At 42.5% G+C, this 11607-nt stretch overlaps 2 protein-coding genes across 2 annotated transcripts; both read right to left on the bottom strand.

The window, feature by feature from the left end:
• Positions 1 to 37: 37 nt before the first annotated feature.
• On the bottom strand, positions 38 to 1574 carry pou4f1 (POU class 4 homeobox 1). The gene is made up of 2 exons (XM_070829589.1): positions 1452 to 1574; positions 38 to 1024 (listed from the first exon to the last, which is right to left on the bottom strand). Exons 1-2 carry the CDS (start codon positions 1572 to 1574, stop codon positions 38 to 40), a joined length of 1110 nt encoding a protein of 369 aa, XP_070685690.1.
• A 1756-nt stretch (positions 1575 to 3330) lies between these two features.
• On the bottom strand, positions 3331 to 7875 carry obi1 (ORC ubiquitin ligase 1). Its single transcript, XM_070829578.1, has 6 exons — positions 7795 to 7875; positions 7428 to 7563; positions 6308 to 6399; positions 5673 to 5885; positions 5291 to 5379; positions 3331 to 4881 (listed from the first exon to the last, which is right to left on the bottom strand). Exons 1-6 carry the CDS (start codon positions 7864 to 7866, stop codon positions 3495 to 3497), a joined length of 1989 nt encoding a protein of 662 aa, XP_070685679.1. The 5' UTR covers positions 7867 to 7875; the 3' UTR covers positions 3331 to 3494.
• Positions 7876 to 11607: the final 3732 nt, after the last annotated feature.

Here is an 11607-nt window from a genome sequence, read left to right as displayed (position 1 = left end):
TGTTTGTTTGTTTGTTTTTGCCCTTTTTCCTCGGCCATCAGTGAGTGGCTGAAAATTTCAACCTCTTCTGCTTCTGTCTTTGGTTACAAAACCACACTCGCACCACATTTTTTTTCAGGTCCAACTTTTCAGCTATAGCTGCTATTTTCTCGGACGACGGCCGAGGCTGCACGGCGAAGTAAGCCTCCAAAGACCTCTTTTCTGGGGCCGCTATGGAGGTCCTCTTGCGCTTCTTCTCCCCTCCGTTGAAAATGTCAGGTTTGCTCAGTTTCTCCCTCTGGGCCCCCTCGGCCTCCTCCAGCCAGGCCTGGAGGATAGGTTTGAGCGCAATCATGTTGTTGTGGGAGAGAGTTAACGACTCGAATCGACAAATTGTACTTTGGCTCAGTGATCCCACGCCGGGGATTTTGAGATTAGCCAGAGCGCCGCCCACGTCCGCCTGGGTCACCCCCAGCTTGATCCTCCGCTGCTTGAAGCGCTCCGCGAAAGCCTCCAGCTCCCTTGGGTCTGTGTCCGAGTCATTGATGGAGGGGAGTCCGGCGTTAGTGAGCCCTGGGCCGCCCTGACCCCCTCCGTGATGGCCCGGTAAGAGCCCGTGGTGGGTGAGAGGCGAGTTCATGCTCATAGCCTGGTGGGAGAGGTGACTCAAGCCGTGCATGTGAGAGTGCGGGTGCCCAGAGGTGGTGGAGATGAGCCCTCCGCCGCCACCTCCGCCGCCCCCGCCGCCTCCTCCGCCGGACCCGTCGTGCGCACCGGACATGAGGGCGAGGGACGGCGAGGTGAGGTGGTCCATTATGTCCGGGGGCTCCAGGTTCTGGTGGTGGTGGTGGTGATGGTGATGATGGTGGTGGGCCAGCGGCACCGTGGATGTCGACGAGCATGGCACCGTGCTCATCGTGTGGTAGGTGGCGTCGGGCTTGAACGGGTGCGTCTTGCCCTGGGACACGGCGATGTCCACGGCCGCCAAAGCCTCCGCCCGGGCCAGCAGGGTCTCATCCAAGCTCGCAAATATGTTACTCTGCAGCTGCAAGGGTGGAAATTAAAAAGGGAGAGGAGGGGAGAATTTAAGGGTGCGAAATGGGTAGGAAAAGGGGAAAGAGACGGAGAGGAAAGAAAGGCGACAGAAAAAAAAAAAAAGAAAGAAAGAACATAAATAAATGTATGTCAGTCGGGACTTTTGGCATCACAAAACACAGCCGGAGTATTCCTTCAGATGCGGCAAGTCATAAAAATTAATACAAAACAGTAAAGCCTGGCTTTGCGTGAGCATGCTTTCAAAAAGAAGAGTCTTGGAGTGATTGCCGTGGAATACATGAAAAAAACATTAAGTGCGCGTCTTGGCTGAATGTGCCTTGGAGCAACCCTTGTTATTACGCACAGACAGCGTTCAGCGCTACATGCAGCCTAGGCACGAAAAAGGACAAAGCCGAAGTTTTTCGGGGATAATTTACCTGTGGAGTTTGTAGACAGGCTCTCCTTATAGCTTCCGAGCTGGAATGCAGGGTGGTGTACTTGTGCTCGGGTAAAGAGGGATGCATGGCGAAGTGCGGTTGTTTGCTGTTCATGGACATCATCTTGGCGAGCTTCTCCAATTAAAGTGCACGAGAAGAAGGGGGGGAAACGGCTACGAGAGCTGGAAAAAAGTCATAGATACACAGTGGTCCTTTGCCTTATCCGGTAACGATGCGGTGCAGTTCGCTGTGTAGTGCGCCGAGTGCAGCCTTGAGCCCGGAGATCACAGAGATGCCTGCAGTCTCTCAGACGCACTTATCTGTCTACTGTTTCCCACTGCTGGGGATGAGAGAGGCTCTTACACCTGAGCGCCTCAGATCTCGTCAAGCCCGTGCTCGGCTGCTCTCGCGAGACACAAACTGCCAGAACAGTGAGCAGGCTGACAGATAAAAACTGCTCACAGGGCAAGCAGCAACATCTGGAGAGGGCTCGCTCCACTCCACCCAGCCACGGAGCAGCGCCGGTCCCACTGTCTTTAGGCCTTATTCTGCACTTACAGGCCGTAAAACCACTGACTTAACGCTGTTTATTTTAGCAGCCATACACTTTAGATTGGTCTTTGCCCATCTGATTTCTGGAAGTTGCCTTAAAAGACTGTAGAATTACAAGGGGGAAGTGTGCCATGCGTTTTAATGCCACAATTAACACACCAAACAACGCGTGATAACCAAAATCAGCAATGAAATATAACATTTCTATATTTGTTTTATTGATTTTATCAGGGGCTCACACCAGTGCCAAACATTTAAATGTGTAGGTTACATGATGTGGCAGCAGGCTCAGGTCTCACTGTCCACTGTCTCTCATCTGAGGGCTCGGAAGTAATGAGACCGCCGCCTCATCATTAAAGCCCATCATCGCCAGATGAGCACTAAACAAATTGATTTAATACACCAGCGTAACCTTGTACACAGTCTTTACCTAAATTAATTAATCCCAATGAATTAACACTTCATTTATTCAAACCACAACGGTTGGCCAATTAAAATTTCATGCAGCGATTAGAGGTATGTGAAATATACATGATATCGTTAAATTTGCATAATAAATAAGGCGCTTTGTGCTACAATGGAATTACTCTGCGTGTGAAGTCTCTAATGAGTGTCGTTATGGGCTACAACATGCTTTTATACCGATATGAGTAGGTAGGGTTTTTTTCCTCTCGACTTTTAATGGCAGCAAATGAATAATTGTTGTTGTTTAATGTAATGCAGAAAAGGAAAAGTAGCACAAAAAGGAAAATGTAAAAAAAAAAAAAAAAAAGAAAAAAAGTTTGTTCACTAAATATTAACCCCCATTTCCATTAGATATCACAATATGGAAAACTTACCACAAAACGTTAATGCCAATACAGCCTATGGGAGCCCATGTAAATCCTTAAGAGAGTTATTAGGTGATCTGAGTCATGTGATCAAGGCACTGCAAAAGATGATGAAAAAAAAAATGCTGAAAAACACAAAAGAAAGTTTCATACATTGTTTCTCATTGCATTACTATTTTATTTCCTAACACTCTTACATCGCAGTATTTAATTCAAACTATCGTTGTTTGTCATGATGTTCATGTTTGCGTCTTCAGTGTTGAATGTCATCACAAAGATGACGAGGACCATGTTGAATGACAAACACATACTATTAGGCTAAAAGTATGTTTGAAGAATGTCTCAGCACCAAACTCATGCACTACAGTATAACAAATACCAGCACACAAGGATCTGTTTGATTTGAAAAGGCAGATTATCAGACTGTAGACTGGCTTTAAATGTACAAGTAGACTATACAAAAAAAAAAAAAAATCAGACAAAATCTGACAAACCTGTCCTGTTTTGTTTTAGTTTATGCAATATCAGACAAAATGACAGTAACAGACAATAAATTACACCTGAGCATCACATTTACACATTTATTCAGAAGCAACATGTTTCCAGCCATATTTGGCCATGAGGTTTAACTTTTTTTTTTTTTTTTTTTTTTTTAAAACCATCACATGAGCTTTGAAAGTTTCGTGGGACTGCTTGTGTTAAAGGGACTGTGAGACTTTCTCTTTGTCGGCTGGCTGATGTTCAGTGCATGTCTGTCTCTTGTTGTGTTCACAGGTTTACCAGTGCAGCTGGAGGAGGAGGAGGAGGAGGAGGGGGGTGAGGGGTTGACAAGATCATGGTCTTGGCTTGCCGGACTGAAAGAGCCAGAGGTACCAGCCTTATTTTCCTCTAGTGAATCAAACAGCAAATCAAAAGACAGTTCATCAGTCTGAGATGGCCCTCCATGCCCTGCACAGCCAGGGACATTGGCACTGCTCATCTCTCCTGACACCAGTGCAGCAAAACTTTCCTCTGCAGAGCCTTTTGGAGCCTCTTCGTCGTTCACGGCGCCATCCACGTTGCCGCGTGGGGGGTGGCTCTTCTGGTCACTCTGTGTCACAGGTTTGCCACGAGGGCTCGACAAGATATCGGGGCAGGATTGTGTGTCTGGTACAAGAGTGCTGTCCAAGTCTGAGGGAGGGAAGGACGCCAGGGAGAGCTGTGATCCTCGGCTACTGGAACTTTCTCCATCTAGCATCATGGAGTCCAACTCTGAGATTTTGTCCAGGTAAGCTGCATCCATGGAGGCCTCGCTGGACATCTGGAAATTATCAGATGTATTTTCTAAAACAGGCGCTGCTTCTTTAACTGAGCTTTCTTGTCTTGGACCCGGGCATGACTGGTCGTCAGATTCAGATCTGTGCCAACCACCCCAGAAGGCTGATTTGGAAGGTTTCACGTCAGTATTGGCGGCCAAGCCTTTGGGATATTTGTCGAGGCTGGTGAATTGGTTCTCCGTGGTGCTGCTGCTCTTGTCGGGGCTGGGAAAATCTTCAAAATCAAGCCTCCGCAGATAAGACGCAGGTTTAAACGCAACTTTCTTTTCTCGGATGCCAGGGCTTCTCAGAGTCAGGGACCGGAAGGCAGAGGACGGAGTGGTGGGCAAAAAGTCAGAGGAGGTGCCGTCCAAGTTCTCGGTTTTCTGGCGCTCAGTCACATTCTTATTAAAGCCTTTGTCGTCTGCAGATGGCATGAACATCAAACTGTGATTTCTGGAAAATGTTGGACATTCTGCCTCTGGGTTGCTGCAGATCGACTCCCTCTCATTGTCACTCAAGCTTCTCATCATCATGTCGATTTTCTGTTGCTGTGTGAAATCTTCTGACCCAGCCGTGCGACTCCCGCACGCTTCCTGCACTTCGGGACGTCTATTCTCAGACTGTCTGACCCGAGACTCCAGTTCATCGATGTACTGATCACTGCGCTCCAGAGCCCTATTCAAGTGCTCCACATCGCGCTCATGCTGCTGAATTTTAGCTTCCAGTGCTGCCACTGTATAACGACCAAACCTGTGGACAGATCATTCTCAGTCTTCAAATAGTTCAAGGATCATCATAACAGAAATAACATTACGCCATTTTTCTATATTTGCCAATCGCTTGGCCAAGCAAATGTACCGTATGCCAGATGGCTCATTTGAAAAGAAATTTTAAAAAAGATAATAAAAACAGTCTCCATTCTGTGTTTTGGAATATCAATTTAGTGTTATGTCACTGTTGATTTGACAGAGAAAGGGAAAACCAAATCATACAGGAGGAGTTAAATGCCTAAAATGTGCCACCACAACTATCTCTGACAGTTCATTTTGTCTGTACAATTACCAAAGACAGTGATGTGCCAAATACTTTGTCCCTTGAATGCGAGTCAAAGAAAGAATCAAAAGGATTTACACGTCATTACCACAAGAAAGATACTTACTTCTGAGGAGATCTGCTCACCACCTCTGCTTTCAACCTCATATTCTCTTGCACGAGGTCGACATTTTGAGATCGTAGTGCCTTATTTGCCTGAGGATGGTAAAGAAACACATCAACGTTAGCCCAGTATTTGCACTACATTTATGATAATTGCATTGGTAAATAAACACTGTGTCGTAACGTGTACCATATTCCTTAATATCAAACAATGAATTACAACGGCGACAACATGCTAATCATATTTATTCTTTTTGGGGGTTTCAGTATGCTGTAGTTCTTAACACAGCTAACAGGCTATTAACTATAGAAACTTAACATTAATCTCTTACCAGCTCCACACACAGTGCTTTACACCTTACCCTGTACTCTTATAGGTTGTATACCTCCTTAAGCTTGTCCATGTCCTGCTTCACTTTTTCACAAACATCCGTGGCAGCTCGCAGCTTGTTTGTCCACTCTTCCAGGACGAAGGGGTCGACCTTTTTGTCATCTGCGCTGATGCTGCAGGGATCCAAAGCCGTCTTCAGTTGTGACTCCAGACTTTGATTTTTGTTTTTCAGCTCCTCATTTTCTCTCATGAGCCCTTCAATTTCCTCCTGTTAGAGAGAATTGGTGTGAAACTGAAAACAGGGTTTAACAAAAGCCTTGTTTTCCCCCTTTTTGGCAACCTGAAAGCTGGACACTGTGCTGTAATGTAAACCAATGATTCGTCTTTTTCAGAGAATTTGCCACATTTTGTCGAGGGACATGTAAAGAAGCCATTTAAACTTTCTCTGCTCAAATGCAAATAATCCAAAGAGTAACAATAAACAGCTAAAGCAGACAGCAGGAGTGCATCACTCAAGAACATCTGTATCATTGGACAGTGGATGTGAAACTAAAACTCCAATGAACTGTGTCGATCCGATGCTTACGTTTTTTGTGGTAATAAACGCCTTGGTAATTCTGTTCAAGAGCATCAAACTTCTTGTTGTTGCCGTGTTAACATATGAAAATGCATGGCGTGATGAACCCATACCTCATACTCCCGTAGGAGCAGCTCTCCTCTGGTTTTTCTGAGACATTTCCTCACGGAAGGGCTATCACTGTAATCGCTCTCATTTGTGCCTCCTGTAACAGAAACAGGCTCATACAGTGACAGATAAACAGACCTTCCCACAAAGCATATAACACAGGCAAACATATGCTTGTTGGATGAAAGGATTAATACCAACTTTATCTCCATTCAGCACAGAAATAAGTCCAGGACATACTTAGTTTGCCTTAGCACAAAAAAACTATTAACAGATAAACAGCTATCAGTTAGAGTCCAAAGTAAAAAATGTGCCATTGAGCAGCTAAAAATACGCTCAAAATGCACCTGAGGGTTGTTCATATAGGAAAGTGTGGAAAGACAACAGGACTTTTGAGGTGCTCCGTGCAGTCACTGGGCACAGCTGATCAGAATTCGAGTCACAAAATGGGATCAAAAGGTGTTTTATACTGGCTCTTCGATGTGTTCATATCCCATAATATAATCTGATGCATTACAGTATGTTTAAATTCAGGCTGCACCAAAACTGCCACCTAACATTTGAAATAAATATTCTAGTGGATGACTCAAAGTGTCCAAGGCTGAAGCCCATTAGCTGTGTCTGACCTACATGCTTGCACATATAGACTTTGTAGACTGTCCTTTATCATTTTGCAATGTGATCCAAAATGATCAGGCCAGCAAAAACAAGTTAGGAAAGAAACCATTCATTTGTGTGACCAAAAATGTCATAGATCATCATCATACAACACTACGTGGAGGAACAAAAACTCCAAGTATGTAAGCAAACATGCAGTCTAACATATCAACCATAAATAACTCACTAACCTTCCTTCTGTCTCTACAGTTCTGAATAACATATTTTTTCAAGTCCCAACAGTCGTGAGACATAAAAGTTCCTCATATATCAAAGGCTTTTCCAAACAACAATGTGGCTGATGAAGCCTTGGTCTAACCTGGCTGTCACTCCTCTCTTACAGTGTTTACATGGTGTCCAGTCATGGTGATTCAGCTGTGGGAAGCTGCAGGCAGATGGAGCCTCACATTAAGTTACCTCCCTTGTTTTGAGACCTTGATCCCTTCCTTCTGGCACGGAGCTACTCACCGATGATTTGTCTGCAGGGGTTCTCTGCTGTGATGGGCACTCTGCAGGTGGGGCACTGGCTGGTTTTCTTTAACCACATCTCCATGCAGGATGAACAGAACACGTGGTGGTTAGCACAAATCACCGGCTGCCTGACCTGCGGAGAGAAACGCGAGCAGATTAGTGGCAAACTTTGGCAAAAACGATTAAGTTAACGCCAGGAAACACAGTTTAAGTTAGTAACGATAGCTAACTTCAACTAGTTGTTGCGTTACACCGGCAACATAACAACGCGTAGGTTACTAGGCAGCAGTTTACTCCATATAAACACACCATCTTCGTTTAACGGCTGACGGACGATAGCGACAGAAAACAGGGCGGCAGTTACCTTTCCGAGACATATCTGGCACGAAATCGGTAAAGTCATAGACAGCGTGGATGTCTGAAAGTTGAGAGCCATGTTTAGAAGGAATACACGCGCAGAAAACACACTTCACCCCTGAGGAGATACAAACTTCCCACCAGGAACCATTGCGCGCCCAGTCTGAGAACTACGGAAAGCCGAGAAGGCCCAAAAGGCTGCACATTCGCAAACGTTTAACACACCAAGAGCAGAGATGGGATCGAAGCGCAAAGATGTATTCAGGCATTGCTTCTAAGTACAACTTTGAGGTACTGAGCTCAGAATCTTACATGTTGTGCTACTTTATGTTTCTACTTCACTACAATTGCAAGGCAAATCCAGTATTTTTTACTCCACTACATTTAACTATAGTTCATCTTTAGTCACTAATATATACTACATATAAATATAGAATCAACAAATATATTCTGATGCATTATTCTATATACATACATGAAGTAGTCAAAATTATTCACTTTTTCCAGATGCAACATTAATGACATTTATATATTAGTGCCTCAATAACTAAATTATTACCATTAATATCATATTCTGAAATTGCCTTTCTGCATAATACTATAGTACTTTTGCTTTTGGTACTTCTAGTATACTTTGATGCAGATACTTTTGTACTTTTACTTAATAGCTTGTGACAGTATTTCTACACTGTAGTTGCTATGTTTACTTAAATAAAAGAAATGAATACTTCTTCAAACACTGAGTAATGATATCGCTACATCAGTGTTTGCCAATTCAAACTGTGAAAATTATAGAGTAAACATATTGGTGTTTGAATTAATGAATTTGAAAGAAGATATGGCTAACATTTTAGGAAAATATTACCATGCCCCATTTAAGCAACCAGCGGCCTTGGAGCAACATTAGCATTTATGTGGAGTGCTGGGTGTGGCCACCTAAATCTAGTTTTCCACTCTCCTTTTTGCTCTTTTTTGGTCTCCACCAGCTCCTACGAAGAATATCTGTCTTCTTATCTCAGCCTGCTGCTGTTGGGTTGATGAGAGTAGTGAAACTGAACCATACAGCAAATTTACAGGCTATATAACCACAACAATGGACTAAAAGTTTTGTTGTTGTCTGTGGGTTCTTCATGCTAAGTAACCACTATTATCATGATTAGTGGAATTGCAAATATAAATACAGCACAAATAATAGACATTTTATATCTTGTACATTAGTGTTTGGTCCGAGAAGAGAAAAGTGATTATGAATGTCATTTTTTTTTAAAACAACACTTTTTACCCATAACAATAGCTTAGAGTTGTTGTATGAAATCATCCTGATGTGTCAATTCAGCTATGAGTAAAGCAAAGAATAGACAGTATATTATACCTGTCGATTGTAGTTTGCAGTACAGTTTGTCAGTTTTTTTGCTGTTTTATTTTTTTAAAACCAAATCAAAAAACAAAAAGTCATCTGTTATCTTTAATATCAAGCACAAAAATTGAAGTTTAAAGTTTAAATGCACTCTTTTTAACTGATTCTTCCACATACTGATTCTTCCAACAGACTTATGGGGCAAGTCCGGACAGTATGATGTGTGGCCACTGGATGTAGCCTTGACTAACCCCAAACACATCAAAGATGCACAATCAACATTTTAACCCACGATTCACAGATTTATGCTAGTGAACATTAAAGGTGGGAACTTAACACTGAAAGTCATACATTATATTATATCAATTTTCCAACAAAAAGGTAGCCATGCACACGGAGGACACAAGCTACAACATTTTCCAGAGCAAAAGTCAACACATGGGTTTGATGGGTAAGACAATTGCATTCCCCATAAGAATCTATAAAGAAACCAGGCACCCAGAGGGATGCTGAAATTGGGGTGCGATTTGCATGTCACAGATTATACTGGAAAACAAATGTTAAAAATGAAACTGGAAAAGATAGTCCTAGAAGAGCCTCCAAAAGTTTAATGTGGTGAAAATAGATAAATAAATATGACACTTTAAGATATACAGCAACATACGTTCTCTATTTGGGTTAAAATTAGCTTGTAAGCAAATATAGCTGTTCTTCTAGTAAAGTCCTTGTTATTATTTATATAGTGAAGTTTTGGCAAAAGTTACAGCAGATGGGGGCTTACTGAGTAGGTCTCACTTAGAAAACTAAGTTTCTCGAGGTCAGAGTGCTCCCAGGAACAACTAACAAATCATTTCTCAACATATTTAGTTTTGTCTCATGTTTGATGTTTTCTTAAAATGATGAATCACAGCAATACCGGAGGACCATATTTATTTTTATTGCAATACAAAAACATAAATTATCCCAAAATGGCAATTCGTAATTTAGATGCCACTATCAGCACATTCATTCATTTAAAGCCTGTCCTTAATAATGATCGCAATCTTATATTTTGTAAGCTTTCACCTCAGGTAAACGATCTAATTTGTAACGATACTCAGTGATCTAATGTTATCATAATTTCAACTACAAATATTCCAAATTACAGCCTCCACAGAGTAGCCCTCTGGAGCCATTACTCATATCTAAACCAACATGTCCTGTGCTTCATTGTATCTCAAACCAGGACATCTTCTGAGGATCTAATATGATTAGGATTGACGACCCGCAAAAAAAGAAAAGGAAAAAAAGCTTGTATATTGATCCCAGTTTAAAAACATCACCGGCACTTGTTTGGTTGATTTCAACAATATATTAAATGGATCACAGACCAACACTTGTTCTCACTTGTTTTTCATGGCACCATTTGTTTTATGAGAATATCTGGAGTGAATATACATGATTAAAATGATTACGTGAATTAACTTGAAATAAATGTAATATCAATTTCCACAGCATTATTCGATGCTGCTTGTTATTATTACAGTATAATGAGAATTTCTTACGATGTACACAGCAGGTGTATACAGTTAAGAAAACATTCAAGTATTTTTAGTAACTGTTTCCAATTGAACTAAAAAAAAAAACTGCGTGGGTGCGTTTGTAGTACGAACTTTTATTCCAGCCCATACTCGTCTCAATATCACAAATGACTTCAAAGTGCACCTGACATGCAAGATGCTGTCAGAGAGACCTTCCAGTGTGCCGTAGTAAACCTGCAAATTGTAACTGAAGTGGTTTATGAATTTCATGCTGGGAAACTCACTCCGGAATAACCAATAACAGACTGAAATGAAAGAAATATTTTCCGACAAGTCCCATTGTCCCTCTGAGATTGCATTGCTTTGCAACAGGCCAGTCATTAATTGGTGACAGTCAATTAATCACAGCTGGTACAGACGGCTGCATGTATTGATCTTGTCTGAGCGCTTATTTTTCATCCCTAAATGACACCGGTAGCCAGATTTGACCAGCATGTGTAATGGGCAGTGAAGAACCAATGACCTGAGTGTCACTCTTACCGCTGGTCGGGATCTGGGTCCCCTCCCCCATCTGTGGCAAATAGCATCTTTACCATTTAGCTTGGAAAGGTTTAGACTGCCCTAAGAGCACAGCAGCGAAACAGTGCGCTCTGGTGCTCAGATGACCTTTTCTGTTTAAGGCTTAATCTCTGACAAATGCTTGCTTTAATTAGCCTGATACCCCCTGCCTGGGCTGCCACCCCATCCAGATCCCCTCTCTCTCTCTCTCTCTCTCTCTCTCTCTCTCTCTCTCTCTCTGTCTCCATCTCAGTATCTCTACTTTTCTCTGTCTTCCCCAGTGTTTTCGGGAAATTCTCACACATCATTGTGATACAGACAGAAATGAAATGAAATGACAATCAGGTAATCAAAAAAGTCAAAATCAAAAAATTGCCTTTAAGGG

Source organism: Pempheris klunzingeri, chromosome 1 (genome assembly GCF_042242105.1).
Source record: "Pempheris klunzingeri isolate RE-2024b chromosome 1, fPemKlu1.hap1, whole genome shotgun sequence".
NCBI lineage: Eukaryota > Metazoa > Chordata > Actinopteri > Acropomatiformes > Pempheridae > Pempheris > Pempheris klunzingeri.
Note: the sequence above shows the minus strand (reverse complement) of the source record. Positions and strands in the feature narration are given on the sequence as shown.